The sequence below is a fragment of the Somniosus microcephalus genome, chromosome 15, assembly GCF_052327205.1.
Source record: "Somniosus microcephalus isolate GS21.2 chromosome 15, FLI_Smic_1.0, whole genome shotgun sequence".
Classification (NCBI taxonomy): Eukaryota; Metazoa; Chordata; class Chondrichthyes; order Squaliformes; family Somniosidae; genus Somniosus; species Somniosus microcephalus.
The window spans coordinates 115,316,779-115,334,761 of NC_141001.1; the positions used below are offsets into that span (position 1 = coordinate 115,316,779).

Below are 17,983 nucleotides of genomic sequence, written 5' to 3' on the forward strand. Positions count from 1 at the left end.
GATTTCCTCCAGGTAAGGATGGTGCACCCTGTGTCCCAAAGAATAGGAGAGTGACTTCAGTGCGAGGTGTGCTCCATGTACACCTTTAAGATAATATTAGAGAGTGATGGCGTTGAAGTAAATGTTTTGCCAGGACCACTCAGCTTCTGACCTCATTACAGCCTTGGTCGAAGCATGGACAATGGAGCTGAATTCCAGAGGTGAGGTGAGAGTGACTGCCCTTTACATCAAGGCAGCATTTGACCGAGTCTGGCAGCAAGGAGCCCTAGTAAAACTGAAGTCAATGGGAATCAGGGGGAAAACTCTCCACTGGCTGGAGTCATACCTAGCACAAAGGAAGATGGTTGTGGTAGTTGGAGGTCAATTATCTCAGCCCCAGGATATCGCTGCAGGAGTTCCTCAGGGCAGCTTTCTAGGCCCAACCATCTTCAGCTGTTTTATCACCAATGACCTTCCCTCCATCAAAAAGTCAGATGTGGGAATGTTCGCTGATGACTGCACAGTGTTCAGTGTCATTCGCAACTCCTCAGATAATGAAGCAGTCCATGCCCACATGCAGCAAGACCTGGACGACATTCAGGCTTGGGCTGATAAGTGGCAGGTAACATTTGCACCACACAAGTGCCAGGTAATGACTATCTCCAACAAGACAGTCCAACCACCACATCTTGACATTCAATGGAAGTACTATTGCTGAATCCCCCACCATCAACATCCTGGGCATCACTATTGACTGGACGAGCCACATAAATATTGTGGCAACAAGAGCAGGTCACAGGCTGGGTATTCTGCGGCGAGTGTCTCACCTCCTGACTCCCCAAAGCCTTTTCACCATCTACAAGGCACAAGTCAGGAGTGTGATGGAATACGCTCCACTTGCCTGGATGAGTGCAGCTCCAACAACACTCAAGAAGCTCGACACCATCCAGGACAAAGCATCCCATTTGATTGGCACCCCATCCACCACCTTAAACATTCACTCCCTCCACCACCGGCGCACCACGGCTGCAGTGTGTACCATCTATAAGGTGCACTGCAGCAACACGCCAAGGCTTCTGCGGCAGCACCTCCCAAACCCGCGAGTTCTACCACCTAGAAGGACAAGGGCAGCAGGCGCATGGGAACAACACCACCTCCAAGTTCCCCTCCAAGTCACACACCATCCTGACTTGGGAATATATCGCCGATCCTTCATCGTCGCTGGGTCAAAATCCTGGAACTCCCTCCCTAACAGCACTGTGGGAGTACATTCACCACACGGGCTGCAGTGGTTCAAGAAGGCGGCTCACCACCACCTTCTCGAGGGCAATTAGGGATGGACAATAAATGCTGGCCTTGCCAGCGACGCCCACATCCCATGAATGAATTTTAAAAATCACCCGTTTAAAAGAGAAAATTGACCAATGAACATACTTGGTGGATTTTGATGACTACCTGACTGGGATGAAAAGTAAGTCCTCATTATCGGACATTGATATTACTGGATTCTACTCCACTCTGGATTCTTTTGTTGCTCCAATAGGTTTGCCCTGCTTTGTGATTTTGAGGACACAACAGCTTAGCACCAGTGAGACTGATCAACCTTCATGCTCGTATCGGCGGTACGGTAGCATAGTGGTTATGTTGCTGGACCAGTAATCCAGAGGCTTGGACTAATGATCCGGGGACGCGAGTTCACAATCCCACCACGGCAGCTGGGGAAATTAAATTCAGTTCATTAAATAAATCTGAATAAAAAGCTGATGACCGTGAAACTACCGGATTATTGTAAAAATCCATCTGGCTCACTAGTGCCCTTTAGGGAAGGAAGCCTGCTGCCTTACCTGGTCTGGCCTATATGTGACGACTCCAGACCCACAGCAACGTGGCTGACTCTTAACTGCCCTCTGAAATGGCCCAGCGAGCCACTCAGTTATACCAAACCGCTACAAAGAAATGGACTGCAGCGATTCAAGAAGGTGGCTCACCACCACCGTCTCCAGGGCAATTGGAGATGGGCATCAAAGGCTGGCCAGTGTCGTCCACATCCCATGAACTAATAAAAAAGTTCAAGAGGATATTGGTGGGTGAACAGCCAAGGAAGAGTGAGGCAGCATGTGCAGGCAATCCTCATAGGGTACTCTATCATCAGGAGTACAGACAGTACGCTATGGAGGTAAGGCTTTGTCAAGAGCAGTCTTATGTTTTCCCGGGGACAAGGTAGCTGATCTCCAGGATCGTGTGGATGATCTGATGTGAGTGCCAAGGTACTGTAGTAGGCTTACAGATTGGTACAAAGGCCTCATAGCTGACCTTCAGCAAGGGTAGTAATCTCCGGGCTATTACCATTTGTGTCCTGATCGCTGGAGAGGAATAGCCGAATCGTGGGTTCAACATCTGGCATCGGGACCTTTGCAAAAAGAAGCTCCACCTCATTGATAAATGGGAGGTGTTCACTGGACAAGGTCAGTTGTTTAGGAAGGATGGCATCCATCTTGGCCTCACTACTCCCATCATGTCAATCGCAGATAAGGCCATCTTTGACCATTTCCTTGTATCACTCTCCACCCAGGCCCACCCCCCCGCTCCACCCCCCGGACCCCCCAACCCTATTTCTCTGTCTGCCCCTGGAAAAAACTCTCCCCCCTGTGGTGTATGTAACCTGTTCCACCTTAAGAGAACTTAAGCCTGTTCCACCTTAAGAGATGTACTACTTTCTCTGGCTGCTGTATACGTAATACCGGTGGTGACCACTGGTATATAAGTACTGTGTAGTGATATTGTATTTAGTATAGTCCTGACCTCCAACTAGTAAAGACCTGTTGAAACTTTATTCTTGTAGTCTGTGTCAGTAATTAATCTTAATACAACTGGAACACACAGACTTAACAGTGGCGACGAGTCCGATTCTTACCCTGCGGCAGTTTATATCCATGGCGGCTTCGTCCACAGAACGGGCGTCGAAGAGAGGCATCCACCCTCATCACCCTGCTGGAAGACACGTCGCGCGGCAGGCATCGAGGACCCGGAGTGCAGAAGACATCCTGAACTCGAAGCCTCCATCAGCGGCAGTCAGCTATCTTCTTTCTACCTCGGTGGTGGGTAAGCCGTTCAGCGACGTGAGCAGAAAGTCGGCCGCATTGGCTGTACAGACGGGGGAGGAAGACGGAGGAATAAGGGCGGTGAGATCGATTGCAACCGGAGATAAGGGCCGGGCCGCATTCGGGCCGAAAGGCGCAGTGCGGGGACATCGATCGCGGCTGGTGATAAGGGCCGGGCCGCTTTCGGGCCAAAAAGGCGCAGCGTCTGGGGCGACTGAAGGCGCGAGAGCCGCGGTGAAGGCGAACGCAGCCGATGCTAATAACCGGGCTGCAAGAAGGGCTGCGAGGCGTGACATCGGGGAAGCGCGAATGCCCGAGGGAGCCGCGGTGAAGCGGAGACAGCGTCGGGGGAGTTACTAACCGCTGGGAAAGGGGAGCAGCAGCAGCACGCCAAATGCCATTGCAGCCAGTGGGTGAAGACCGCCAAGCGCGGGAAAACCGCCATTTTGTAGGTGGAGGACGAAGACAAGAGCGGGAAGCCGCCATCTTGGGGTAAAATAAAAAATAAATAAATAAAATAAATTGCAACGATGCCTAAACATGGGAACATTAATACCTTTGATAGCGACATCGAAGATTGGGCCATGTATGTAGAACGCATACAAAATTATTGTAAAGCAAATAAAATCCCAGATGCAGAGAAAGCACTAACTTTATTAAACTTAATGGGTGCGAAGACATACGGGCAATTGAAACACCTTTTATCACCAGATGAACCGGCGGATAAGACGTTCGAGGAGATTGTTACTGTCCTGAAAAATCATCTAAACCCCACGCCGCTGATGCTAGCGGAACGATTTAAATTTTACAGCAGAAGGCAGCTGAAGGATGAAAGCAATGCTGAATATTTAATGGAATTGCGTAAGCTAGCAAAGTACTGTCAGTTTGGAACGGGACTAACAGACGCGCTAAGAGATAAATTTGTGTGTGGATTATTAAAAGAAGATACACAAAAGCGACTGCTCGAGGAGAATGAGCTGACGCTTGAGAAAGCGGTCACTATGGCAGCAGCACACGAAGCCACAGCGAGAGGCACGGCAGTAATGCAGCTACGGTCACCGGAACTCAGTACAAATAAATTGGGTTTGAGTACTGTAAAATGTTATTGTTGTGGAAAGACCACACGATCAGAACCAGTGTTGGGTTAAAAACCAAGAATGCAGAACGTGTGGCAAGCTTGGCCACATAGCTAAAGTATACCGGTCAGGAAAGAAGACCAGCAACAAAAAGTCACCGCAAGGAAAATACATAAAGGTGCACAAGGTGACAAAGACCAGTTCGAACGAACAGAAGTCAGATTCAGACGCTAGCAGTAATGAACTGGGTAGCTTAAGAGTACACAACGTTGGTAAGGATGCAGATCTCCAGACAATTTGGGTCACTCTTCAGATAGCAGGAGTCCAAGTAAAGATGGAATTGGACACTGGATCGGCATTGACGGTCATGAATAAGAAAGATTACAAAAGGTTATTCCAACATATTCCCCTACGGGATATGGAGATTATATTGAAAACATACACGGGGCAAAAAGTGTACCCCATCGGAAAGATAGAGGTAAAAGTGGTCCACAAGGGCGAAGAAAGCCAAGTAATGGACTTATATGTGCTACCTGAAGGAGGTCCACCACTACTGGGACGGGAGTGGATTAGGAAAATGAATATGGACTGGCACTCCTTAAAAGCACTAACGGTAGATTCCGGGGAAACAGATGTCAAACCTAAACGATTGTCCAAAATATTGGATGATGCTAAAGAGGTGTTCCAGCAAGGACTGGGAACACTGAAAGGAATTACGGCAAACATCAAGATTGATGAACATGCACAACCAAAATTTTTCAAAGCCCTATGCAATACGACCTACTGTAGAAGCGGAACTGGAAGCGCTAGAACGTTCAGGTGTACTGTCTAAGGTAGATTGGAGTGAGTGGGCTACGCCCATTGTTCCCGTTATGAAACGTCCTTCGAGCAACAAGCCAGGAGAACCAGGGAAGGTTCGCATCTGTGGAGATTTCAAGATCACCGTTAATCCGGTGCTTCACACGGTGCAGTATCCGCTTCCGCGGATTGAGGATATTTTTGCTTCGTTGTCTGGCGGGAAACACTTCACCAAGATAGACCTGGCGCAGGCGCACTTGCAGATGGAGGTTGAAGAAGAGTCACGCCAGTACCTCACGATCAACATGCATAGAGGTTTGTACCGGTATAATAGGCTGGTTTTTGGAGTGGCATCGGCTCCGGCAATTTGGCAGAGGGCCATGGAGCAGGTATTACAGGGAATTCCAGGCACACAATGTTACCTGGACGATATTCTGATTACAGGTGATGGTGATGAAGAACACCTCGCAAACTTGGAACTGGTGCTCAACAGACTGAAAGAGTATGGACTTAGAGTTAATCGTCAGAAATGTGAGTTCTTTCAGAAGCGGATCTCGTACTGTGGTCATGTCATTGACCGGGAGGGGCTTCATAAGTCTCCTGACAAGATAGAGGCAGTTGTAAAGGCTCCCGCTCCGGATAATGTCTCTCAGTTGAGGTCGTTTCTGGGATTGATTAACTATTACCATAAGTTTCTACCGAATCTATCCACGGTACTGCACCCGCTGAACGCTCTTTTACAGAAGGGGGTACCATGGGAATGGAGCGAAAACTGTAAGAAGGCATTTTGCAAAAGCAAAGAATTGATCACCTCAGAGGAAGTGTTGGCTCACTTCAACCCGACACTGCCTATTCGGTTGGCTTGTGATGCTCCTCCATATGGTATTGGGGCAGTACTCTCACACAAGTTGCCAAATGGCACGGAAAGGCCAGTCGCGTTTGCATCCAGATCATTGACCTCCGCTGAGCGCAACTATGCGCAGATCGATAGGGAGGCTCTCAGCCTGTATGGGGAGTGAAGAAGTTTAATCATTACCTGCAGGGCCAAAAATTCACACTTCTGACAGACCATCAGCCGTTGGTATCCATTTTTAACCCTAAGAAGGGTGTTTCGGTGATGACAGCACAGCGACTCCAGAGATGGTCCCTTTTCCTAGGGGCACATCAATATCAAATAGAATTCAAAGGTACAAAGCAGCATGGCAATGCTGATGGGCTGTCATGCCTGCCACTACCTGAAGCAGAAGAGACGATGAAAGTTGACCCTGTTGAGTTATTTGATTCGACCATCATCGAGTGTTTACCAGTCACCAATGCAAGTATTGAAAGAGAAACCAGGAACGACCCGACACTGTCCCGAGCTTACGAGGTGACAGTGAAGGGATGGCCAACACATGGTGATCCTCTGTTACCGGCATTCTCGGCAAGGCGAGACCAGCTGTCCGTCTGCCATGGTACTTTGATGTACGGGACAAGAGTGATTATTCCTCCCAAGTTACAGGAAAGAGTTCTAAAGGAACTGCATGAATGTCATCTGGGGGGAGTTAAGATGAAAAGTCTTGCTAGGGCTTATGTATGGTGGCCGGGCATTGACCAACAGATAGAGGAGTTGACAAAAAGCTGTGCTGGGTGCCAAAAAGTGCAAAATGCACCTCCGATCGCACCGCTACACCCATGGGAATGGCCTTCAGCCCCATGGCAACGCGTACATATTGACTTTGCTGGTCCATTCATGGACTCCATGTTCCTAATTGCGGTGGACGCACATTCCAAATGGCCAGAAGTGATCAAGATGAATACCACTACTTCAGAAAAGACAATTGCGGTGTTAAGAACAATATTCGCAAGGAACGGATTGTCAGAACAGATATGTTCGGACAACGGACCACAGTTCGTGTCGGAAGAATTCCAAAAATTCTTAAAGAAGAATGGGGTGAAACATTATACCTCTGCCCCATATCATCCGGCGACAAACGGGTTGGCCGAGAGATTTGTCCAAACATTCAAAAAGGCAATAAAGGCCATGAACGATGATCAGATTCCGTTACAACACAAGGTGGACAATTTCCTAATGGCATATCGAAACGCCGCTCATGCAGTGACTAACCAAAGTCCTGCCATGATGTTTTATAACAGGAGGTTGCGGTCCAGGTTGGACTTGTTAAAACCAAATGTGCGGAGGGAAGTGGAAAACAAACAGTTCCGGCATATTAATAACAAGTCCACTCGAAGTTTCGACGTAGGACAACCAGTGTTGGCAAGGGGCTATGGAAACGAAAAAAGGCAGTCCGGAACAATTCGGGCCAGACAAGGACCTCTGATGTACACAGTAGATATTGGTAAAAATGTGATAAGGCGTCATGCGGATCAACTGGTAGAATCAAGAGCAAGGGTCGAACCCATGGTTGCGACAGAGACAACTGTGGAAGACGTTAATGAACCTGAAGCATCTACCTCGGCAGGGACTGTACCTGATGATGACGTCCAATGCATAGGAAACCAACAAGAAGAGTCACCTCAGCAACAAGAATCAGAGACCACTGAAAGGCGTTATCCAAACCGAATCAGATGGCCTCCTGAGAGACTGAACCTTTGAACTGTTTATACCTGAAGTTATATATGTATATATGTTATTATGTTATGTTAAATGGGGATATGACTGTTAAGCTAAAAAGGGAGGATTGTGGTGTATGTAACCTGTTCCACCTTAAGAGAACTTAAGCCTGTTCCACCTTAAGAGATGTACTACTTTCTCTGGCTGCTGTATACGTAATACCGGTGGTGACCTCCGGTATATAAGTACTGTGTAGTGATATTGTATTTAGTATAGTCCTGACCTCCAACTAGTAAAGACCTGTTGAAACTTTATTCTTGTAGTCTGTGTCAGTAATTAATCTTAATACAACTGGAACACACAGACTTAACACCCCCCAACTCTTACAACAATATAGAGAGAAACTGTTCCCATTGGCGGAAGGGTTGCGAACCAGAGGACACAGATTTAAGGTGATTGGCAGAAGAACCAAAGGCGACATGAGGAAAAACTTTTTTACGCAGCGAGTGGTTAGGATCTGGAATGCACTGCCTGAGAGGGTGGTGGAGGCAGACTCAATCATGGCTTTCAAAAGGGAATTGGATAAGTGCCTGAAAGAAAAATATTTGCAGGTCTACGGGGAAAGGGCGGGGGAGTGGGACTAGCTGAAGCGTTCTTGCAGAGAACCGGCACGGGCTTGACAGGCTGAATGGCCTCCTTCTGTGCTGTAACCATTCTTTGATTCTAACTGCACTTATGCAATCCCAACTGTCCAGCCTTTGGCCCTCCATTCACCAGAACATTTCTGCAGCTACCGATCTGCTCAACCACACCCTCACCACCACATTTGATGTCCTAGTCCCTGTTAAAACAATTACTCTCTCTCCCTGGACATTCCCCCTGGTACAACCCTCATCTTCATTCCCTTAAGTCTAAGGGACGCAGACTTCAACGGATATGGTGGACAACTGGTTTAGCCATTCGCCGCCAGATCTGGCTGGACCACATAAAGCATTATCGGGTCCTGCTCTCATCTGCCAAAATTGCTCACTATTCCAGAATCGTTCTGGAATGCAAAGATAACCCTCGGCTTCTTTTCTCTACTGTTAACCGTCTTCTTAAGCCTTCAAGCCTGCTCCGCCATTCAGTAAGATTATGGCTGATCTTCTACCTCAACTCCACTTTCCTGCACTATCCCCATATACCTTGGTTCCCTTAATATCCAAAAATGTATCAATCTCTCCTTTGAATATACTCAACGACTGAGCATATATATTGGACCAAGACTGAGCATATGTATTGGACCAAGTCCTTGCTCTATCAAGCCCATGTGGTAGCTGGTGTGCAACGGCCACCCCACGTTAAAAGAATTCACGCACAGGCATCTTCCACCCTTTAAAATTAAGTGCGGATTCCGCCCACTAAGGGGCACAATGGACATGATCTTCACCGCACATCAATTACAAGAGAAATGCAGGGAACAGCACCAACTGCTGTACATGGCCTTCTTTGATCTCACAAAGGCCTTCGACACTGTCAACCGTGAGGGATTATGGAGTGTCCTCCTCAAATTCGGCTGCCCTCAAAAGTTTGTCACCATCCTCCGCCTGCTTCATGATGACATGCAAGCCATGATTCTGACCAACGGTTCCACCACAGACCCAATTCACGTACGAACCGGGGTCAAGCAAGGCTGTGTCATCGCACCGACGCTCTTCTCGATCTTCCTTGCTGCAATGCTCCATCTCACCCTCAGTAAGCTCCCCACTGGAGTGGAGCTAATTTACAGAACAAACGGGAAACTGTTCAACCTCCGTCGCCTCCAGTCCAGATCCAAAGTCGTCCCATCCTCTGTCGTCGAATTACAGTATGCAGACGACGCTTGCGTCTGCGCTCACACGGAGGTCGAACTCCAAACCATCGTCAACACCTTCACCGAAGCATACAAGAACATGGGCCTTACTCTAAACATCCGTAAGACAAAGGTCCTCTACCAATCTGCCCCCGCCACACAGTACTGCCCCCCGATTATCAAAATCCACGACAAGGACTTGGACAACGTGAACCACATTCCATACCTTGGGAGCCTACTGTCAACAAGGGCAGACGTCGACGACGAAGTCCAACACCGCCTTCAGTGTACCAGTGCAGCCTTCGGTCACCTGAGGAAGAGAGTGTTTGAAGACCAGGACCTCAAACCCGGCACTAAGCTCATGGTCTACAGAGCAGCAGTGATACCCACCCTCCTGTATGCCTCAGCCATGTACAGCAGGCACCTCAAAGCACTGGAGAGGTACCACCAATGCTGCCTCCGCAAGATCCTGCAAATCCATTGGCAGGATAGGCGCACCAACATCAGTGTTCTTGCTCAGGCCAACATCCCCAGCATCAAAGCTTTGACCACGCTCGATCAGCTCCGATGGATGGGTCACATTGTCCGCATGCCCGATACGAGATTCCCAAAACACGCGCTCTACTCGGAGCTCCAGGTGGGCAGAGAAAACGCTTCAAAGGCACCCTCAAAGCCTCCTTGAAAAAGTGTAACATCCCCACCGATACCTGGGAATTCCTGGCGCAAGACCGCACAAAGTGGAGGAGAAGCATTCGGGAAGGCGCCGAACACCTCGAGTCTCTTCGCCGGGAGCAAGCGGAAGCCAAGCGCAGGCAGCGCAAGGAGTGTACGTCAACTCAAGCACCCCACCCACCCGCCCCTTCAACCACCGTCTGCCCCACCTGTGACAGAGACTGTAGGTCCTGCATTGGACTCATCAGTCACCTGAGAACTCATTTTTAATGTGGAAGCAAGTCATCCTCGGTTCCCGAGGGACTGCCTAAGAAGAGAAGAAGTACAACTGGAGAATGTGGAGCAATTAAATAGGATAACCATGGATAACAACTTGCATTTATATAGCGCCTTTAACATTGTAAAACATCCCAAGGCACTTCACAGGAGCATTGTCAAACAAAACTTGATACCAATCCACATAAGGAGAAAGTGGGACAGCTGATCAAATACTTGCTCAAAGAGGTAGGTTGTAAGAAGTGTCTTAAAGGAGGCGAGAGAAAGCTAGAGAGCTGGAGAGATTTAGGGAGGGAATTCCAGAGCTTAGGGCCTGGGCTGCTGAAGGCATGGCCACCAATAGTGGATCGATTAAAAGCGGATGCGTAAGAGTTGGAGGAGCGCCGAGATCTCGGAGGGTTGTGGGGCTGGAGGAGGTTAGAGAGATAGGGAGGGGGGAGGCCATGGAGGGATTTGAAAACAAGGATGAGAATTTTAAAAGCGAGGCATTGCCGGACTGGGCGGGAGCCAATGTAGGTCAACGAGCACAGGGGGGTGATGGGTGAACAGGACTTGGTGCGAGTTAGGACATGGGGCAGCAGAGTTTTGGATGAGCTCAAGTTTATGGAGGTACAAAGAAGCAATACTAGAAATTGTTTGGAAATCAATGTGGAAAAGGCAGGAGGTCCTTGAGATGCTGAAGGATTGGTCCTAAAATGACCGTTGCCTCTCCAGCGGAATTTAGGACCGATGATTTTCATCAGCAGCAACAGTAAAGAAATTCGAAATAATGAGCCAAATAAAAATAATGAAAAAAAAGAAATAATAATCAATGCGAATTAAAAAAAACAAGAAATAAAAATGAATAGAAATATAAATAGCAAATCTGCGGATTATAAAATATTGTGGCGGAGCCACCAAAAGACTCAAATCGTTTGTATATAATTTCTTTAACAACATGTTAGCTACAGTCTGAGTCTGTATCTTTATCTATGCTGTTTAACTGTACAGAGTGTGGTTACTTTAACAGCGCGGCTAAAATGTGATGACGTCACGCCGTTCATCACGTGATTCCCCACTGGCGGGAAAACGTGATGACGTCATGACGTCAGCCACGGGACTGCAGGGGCAGTCCTCGTGGAGCCTCCAGAGAGAGCAGACCTACATTCGATGTTATCCTGCAGTTTCTTGTTGAAGCCTGTTTGTTTCATTAAAGTTCATTTTGTTTGATCACCTGAGTAGAACTCAGTCTTTTAGTTAGGAACCCAAGTTCCTACATTGGTGACCCCGACTTTCGTGAACGGTTTTCGCGGAAGATCTTCAGCATGGACACGAACGCCGTGACTTTGAAACTGCCACAGTTCTGGGAGCAACAGCCAGCCGCATGGTTTATCCAGGCTGAAGCCCAGTTCGCCATCAGGAACATCGTCGCGGATCAGACCCGTTATTACTACGTGGTCTCCGCCCTCGATAGCGCCACTGCCTCGCGGATCGTCAGCCTCCTCGGTAGTCCTCCTACTGACCGCAAGTATGATACGTTAAAGGCACGGTTGCTACAGGTCTTCGGGCTCTTGAAGTCAGAACGCGCTCGCCGGCTCATCACGATGCCTGGCCTCGGGAACTCCAAACCGTCCGAGCTCATGAGCCAAATGCTCACGCTCTTGGGTGCTGAACCGGAGTGCTTCCTCTTCCGGGAGCTATTCCTCTGCCAACTGCCGGAGCAGGTGCAGGCTGCCCTAGCCAGGTCCGAGGTCACAGACTGCGCAGAGCTTGCTGCCGAAGCAGATAAGATTTTCACAGTAACCCAGCAGTGCTGCGCTGCCACGAGACGCCCATCCCCCACAGACGTGGCTCCAGCTCCTCTTGCAGCGGGCTGGTGCTCCTACCACGCCCGTTTTGGCGCGAAAGCACGACGCTGCCGCTCTCCCTGCAGCTTTTCGCCCCCAAAAAAACAAAGCTCCTGCAGCGTTCCTGGCGAAGGAGGACCGGGTCTAACGGGCGCTCCGCGGCTGCGATGGCCATCGGATCTACGGGGAAACTTCTTTACATCACCGATTCCCTATCGGGTCGACGTTTCCTTTGTGACACCAGGCCGCAGTGTAGCATCCTACCTGCGTCGAATCTTGATATGCAAGCTGGGAACCACAGCTTTTCCCTCGTGGCGGCTAATGGCGCAGCCATTCGAACTTTCCGAAAGCGGCGGGTCCAAGTCTGTTTCGGTGGTCAACGCTTCCATTGGGAATTCGTCACGGCCACAGTCACGCAGGCCATCCTAGGGGCGGATTTTCTGTGTGCCAACGGCCTCCTCGTCGATGTCCGGTGCCGCCGGTTGATCAACGCGGCCACCTTCCACTCGATTCCATGCCACCACGGTACCACCGTGGCGCGCTCTATCGCCTGCACGTTCCCTTCCCCGGATGACTTCACTCGGCTCCTCGGAGAGTTCCCGGAGCTGACAAGGCCCACTTTCTCCTCCTCGGCCACGAAGCATGGTGTTGAACATCACCACTACTGGCTCCCCGGGCTAGAAGGCTCGAACCCGGCAAGCTCGCGGCTGCAAAAGCGGAGTTCGACACGATGGAGCGGCTGGGGATTATTCGCCGGTCGAATAGTCCCTGGTCTTCGCCTCTCCACATTGTTCCGAAACCGGGTGGCGGCTGGCGGCCATGCGGTGACTACCGATGCCTGAACGACGCCACTACTCCTGATCGGTACCCGATCCCGCATATTCAGGATTTCTCAGCCCATTTGGCGGGAAATTCTATCTTTTCTAAAGCCGACCTCGTCCGGGGGTATCACCAGGTTCCCGTGCACCCGCAAGACGTCCCGAAAACCGCAGTCATCACACCTTTCGGCCTTTTTGAGTTCCTGCGAATGCCGTTTGGCTTGAAGAACGCGGCACAGGCTTTCCAACGCTTAATGGACTCCGTGCTCCGAGACCTAAACTTCATCTTCGTCTACCTTGACGACATTCTCATCGCCAGCGCTAGCAAGGAAGAGCACATCTGCCATTTGCGTACCCTCTTTACACGCCTCAGCCAGCATGGTTTGATCATCAACCCGGCCAAGTGCCAGTTCGGCCTGCAGCGGATCGATTTCTTGAGACACCGCATAACATCAGATGGCGCCGTCCCCTTACTGACGAAGGTGGAATCTGTTACCTCTTTCCCGCACCCGCCAACCGTCAAGGCCCTGCAAGAGTTCCTGGGGATGGTCAATTTCTATCACCGATTCGTCCCTAAGGCGGCTCAGCTAATGCAGCCTTTGTACGGGGCCCTCAAGGGCAAGTCCGGTAAGGATCCAATCAGCTGGACGGCCGAGATGGACCAGGCATTCGTCAACACCAAGAGCGCTTTGGCCAATGCAACCATGCTGGCGCACCCACTTCCAGGTGCCACCATCGCCCTTACCACAGACGCATCGGACTACGCCATCGGCGCAGTGCAGGAGCAGTGGGTGAACGGCACGTGGCAACCGCTGGCGTTTTTCAGCCGTCAACTACGGTAAAATGAAAGAAAATACAGCACCTTCGATCGAGAGTTACTGGCCCTTTTTCTAGCCATTCGCCATTTCCGGTTCTTATTAGAAGGACGTCCCTTCATGGCTTTTGTCGACCACAAGCCTCTAACGTTCGCCATGGCCAAGACCGCCGAACCGTGGTCCGCTCGTCAGCAACGTCACCTGACGTTTATTTCTGAATTTACCACGGACATTCAACATGTGTCTGGTAAAGACAACCTGGTGGCGGATTGCCTCTCCCACGCAACGGTCCATGCGGTTCACCTGGGGATTGACTACGCCCTCATGGCTGCGGATCACTCCCACGCAACGGTCCATGTGGTTCACCTGGGGATTGACTACGCCCTCATGGCTGTGGATCAGGCCTCGGACCCAGAGGTCCAATCATACAGAACCGTCCCCTCTAGTTTCCAAGCGACCGACGTCAGTTTCCAGGCCGCAGGTGCCACGCTCCTTTGCGACGTCTCCATGGGCATTCCCCGACCTATCGTGCCAGTCGCATGGCGCCGGAAGGTGTTTGACGCCATACACGGGTTGTCGCACCCTGGTATGAAGGCTTCACAACGGCTAATGTCGGCGAAGTTCATCTGGAAGGGTATGCACCTCGATGTCCGTGACTGGGCCAACACCTGCGTGGTCTGCCAGAAGGCCAAGGTCCAGTGTCATGTAAAAGCTCCAGTGGCTATGTTCGCTGTTCTGGAGTGTCGTTTTGACCACGTGTATGTGGACCTTGTGGGGCCACTTCTGCCTTCCCATGGTTATACGCATCTCCTCACCATGGTGGACCGCACCACTAGGTGGCCAGAGGCAATTCCTTTGGTTTCCACCACTTCGGCAGACGTCGCTAGAGCTTTCATCTCCTGTTGGGTTGCTCGTTTCGGGGTACCGGCGGACATCTCTTCCGATCGTGGGCCACAAGTTTCCTCGGAGTTCTGGAACGCTGTAGCTCAGGGGCTTGGCACCAAACTTCATCGCACCACCGCCTATCATCCACAGGCAAACGGCCATTGCGAGCGATTCCACAGGTCGCTTAAAGCCGCCCTACGGGCCAGTCTTCACGGTGCGGGATGGGTGGACAGACTCCCATGGGTCCTTTTGGGTCTTCGTACGGCGCCCAAAGAAGACCTGCAATCGTCCTTGGCTGAACTCGTTTATGGCTAGCCGCTCCGAGTACCAGGGGATTTCCTCCCTTCTCCCACAGAGCCATGGTCCGCCTCCCAGCAACTCGTCAGCCACCAGGAAGCGGCCAGATGTTTCGCTCCGGTGCCTACGTCAAATCACACCTACAGAGCTCCCACGTGCCAGCGGAGCTGAAGAATGCCGAGTACGTGTTTATCCGCCACGACGCTCACCGGGATCTGCTCAAACCCCCTTACACTGGCCCTTTCTGCGTCATCGAATCAGGAGACAAATCCTTTTCGGTCGACATCGGAGGAAAGCCGGATCACATTTCGGTGGACCGGTTGAAGCTGGCTCACCTGGACCTGGATCGTCCAGTCATCGTCGCTCAACCGCCGAAACGTGGCCGACCACCCGCAGCCACCGTGCCAGATCAAGCACAGCTGCTCGCCAGCTCGACCACACTCGCAGCGCCAGCTCAACCACAACGGCCCGCTAGCTCGACCACCGTCCATCAGCTTCCTCTGCAGGGTTACCAAAGTCGCTCGGACAGACTTGTCAGGCCTCCTCGACGTCTCACTTTTGCTGTTAAAGACAATTCTGGGGGGGGCGCATATGGCGGAGCCACCAAAGGACTCAGATCATTTGTATATAATTCCTTTAACAACATGTTAGCTACAGTCTGAGTCTGTATCTTTATTTATGCTGTTTAACTGTACAGAGTGTGGTTACTTTAACAGCGCGGCTAAAACGTGATGATGTCACGCCGTTCATCACATGATTCCCCACTGGCGGGAAAACGTGATGACATCATGATGTCAGCCACGGGACTGCAGGGGCAGTCCTCGTGGAACCTCCAGTGAGAGCAGACCTACATTCGATGTTATCCTGCAGTTTCTTGTTAAAACCTGTTTGTTTCATTAAAGTTTGTTTTGTTTGATCGCCTGAGTAGAACTCAGTCTTTTAGTTAGGAACCCAAGTTCCTACAATATAACGAATTGACTGGGCCCCAAATTCTGGAATTCCCACCCCGTTCAGCGCCTTTGGCTGTTTTATTACCTTAAAAATATATGTTGTTGAAAATACTGCGGTTTCCAGTGACATTTAAAAAAAATGCATCCATGGCCTCTTTGAAAGTCAGCTAAATATTTCCCTACAATTGTAAATTCTACAATTTTAAGCTGTCTCTTAACTGCAAATTTTATGCAAATGCATTAGGAATTTTTTTTTTAAATTATAGCTTTGGGCACCCTTGACGGTAAGGAAATGAGCCTCATTTGAAGGGCTGGTACTTTAGTCGATTAAACCGAAAGAAAAACTACGCCCGATTTAGAGGACTTGGTGTTCCAGTACTACAGGAGAGCGATCTGCTTGAGCCCCAGTTGAGCATCTACATGTTTATTCTTCTTCTTCTTAGGCAGTCCCTCGGAACCGAGGATGACTTGCTTCCACACTAAAAATGAGTTTGCGGGTGACTGATGAGTCCAATGCGGGACCTACAGTCTCTGTTATGGGTGGGGCAGACGGTGGTTGAAGGGGCGGGTGGGTGGGGTGCTTGGGTTGACGTGCGCTCCTTGCACTGCTTGTTTTATACCCACTTTTACACCCACTTGTTTATACTTGTTTAGTTGCTGTTGACTAGCCCATCCTTGCTCATTGTTGAGGTCCACACACGAAGAATGTGGGCACTCTGGTAAGGTGTCGCAGGACACCTTGAGCGTCAGGGAGGAGTTAGCACCTCCGACGAGAAATGAAGAACAGGAAACGGACAAGAAGATAAGAAATGTCAAGTTTAAAGAGAGGACTTGCATTTCTACAGCGCCTTTCACAACCTCAGGACGTCCCAAAGGGCTTTACAGCCAATTAAGTACTTTTTGAAGTGCGGTCACTGATGCATTGTTGGGAAAGGCGGCAGCCATTTTGTGCACAGCAAACAGAAAATCTGGTCTTTTAGTTAATTGCTGTTTTTAGTGATGCTGATTGAGGAATAAATACTGACACCGGGGAGAACTCTCCTGCTCCTCTTCAAATAGTGCCCGTGGGATCTTTTACACCCACCTGCGAGGGCAGACGGGGCCTCCATTTACTATCTCATATCTGGAGCTTTAAAAAGTTCCCAGGCAATCCCATGCAACACTGGGAACTCCTTAAAACAGTTAAAGTGGCTCCACACTAGACAACAGTTCTACTACAGCGTGAGGAGACCAGGTGTTGCAAGATTGGCTCCTGGAGGTGGCCTACAAACTCTAATCCCTAACGTAACTTGCAGTCGGATCGCTAATCATCCAATCTTGCATCAACGTGTGAACGAAACTGCCTCCACTCCGACAACCACACCACAAGGGCCAACAACAAACATAGGAGAGTAGGCGTGAAGTAAAAACTAGGGCAGATACAGCTTCAAAATGAAATGGTGAACTCCAGAACTCACATCTTCTCAAATCGAACCCATCCCCAGTTAACGTGAGGAGCTCCATTTCCTTCAGGCGGATGTCCAGCTCGCAGATCTCATCCAGCTCGCTCCAGGCGGAATCCCCTCCCGCCGGAGGGGAGAAGAATTTCAGGGGCTCGTAAGGGTTGTCCGCCAGCCCACGTGGCCACAGGGAAGCCTTCGGGCCCTTGTTTTCCGTGATCTCTTGTGCTGGGAACAGGTTCTTCCACATGTTGAAGCTGTTCAGGGACGACGCGCTGCTGTTGGTGTCATAAAGCGACGGGAAATACTTGGGAGCTTTTTTGCTCATCTTTCCTGGGTGGCTTGAAGTTGGTCTTCGCAGATCTCCGACGCCCCTTATTCCACTTGCCCCATTAGCGTAATTAACTTTTTGCATCACGGCATTCCATTTGAAGTTATCTTTAAATTAAAAAGATGCACCTGGAGACTTTAGAACTCAGTGGTGGATCTCTGACCCTGCATTCCGGGGAAACAATCACACCACCTTCAGGACCTGGGCCCTGATTGGCTGCAGGGGCTTCAATACTATCACCTTGATTATGTCATAAAGCTGTTGCACTCTGTGGATTAAAACTGAGCCGGGGGTGGGGAGAGGAAACATAGAAACATAGAAGATAGGAGCAGGAG

General features: G+C 50.1%; 1 protein-coding gene across 1 annotated transcript in view; it reads right to left on the minus strand.

Moving 5' to 3' along the window:
• The window catches only part of LOC147107166 (uncharacterized protein C11orf91 homolog), a 36,562-nt gene extending 18,876 nt beyond the window's left edge, over positions 1-17,686 (minus strand). Inside the window, exon 1 of the mRNA XM_086007540.1 lies at positions 17,324-17,686. Within this exon, the coding sequence (XP_085863666.1) occupies positions 17,324-17,645 (322 nt within the window). The 5' untranslated portion in view covers positions 17,646-17,686. The remainder of the gene's footprint in view (positions 1-17,323) is intronic.
• Between the last annotated feature and the right edge of the window lie 297 nt (positions 17,687-17,983).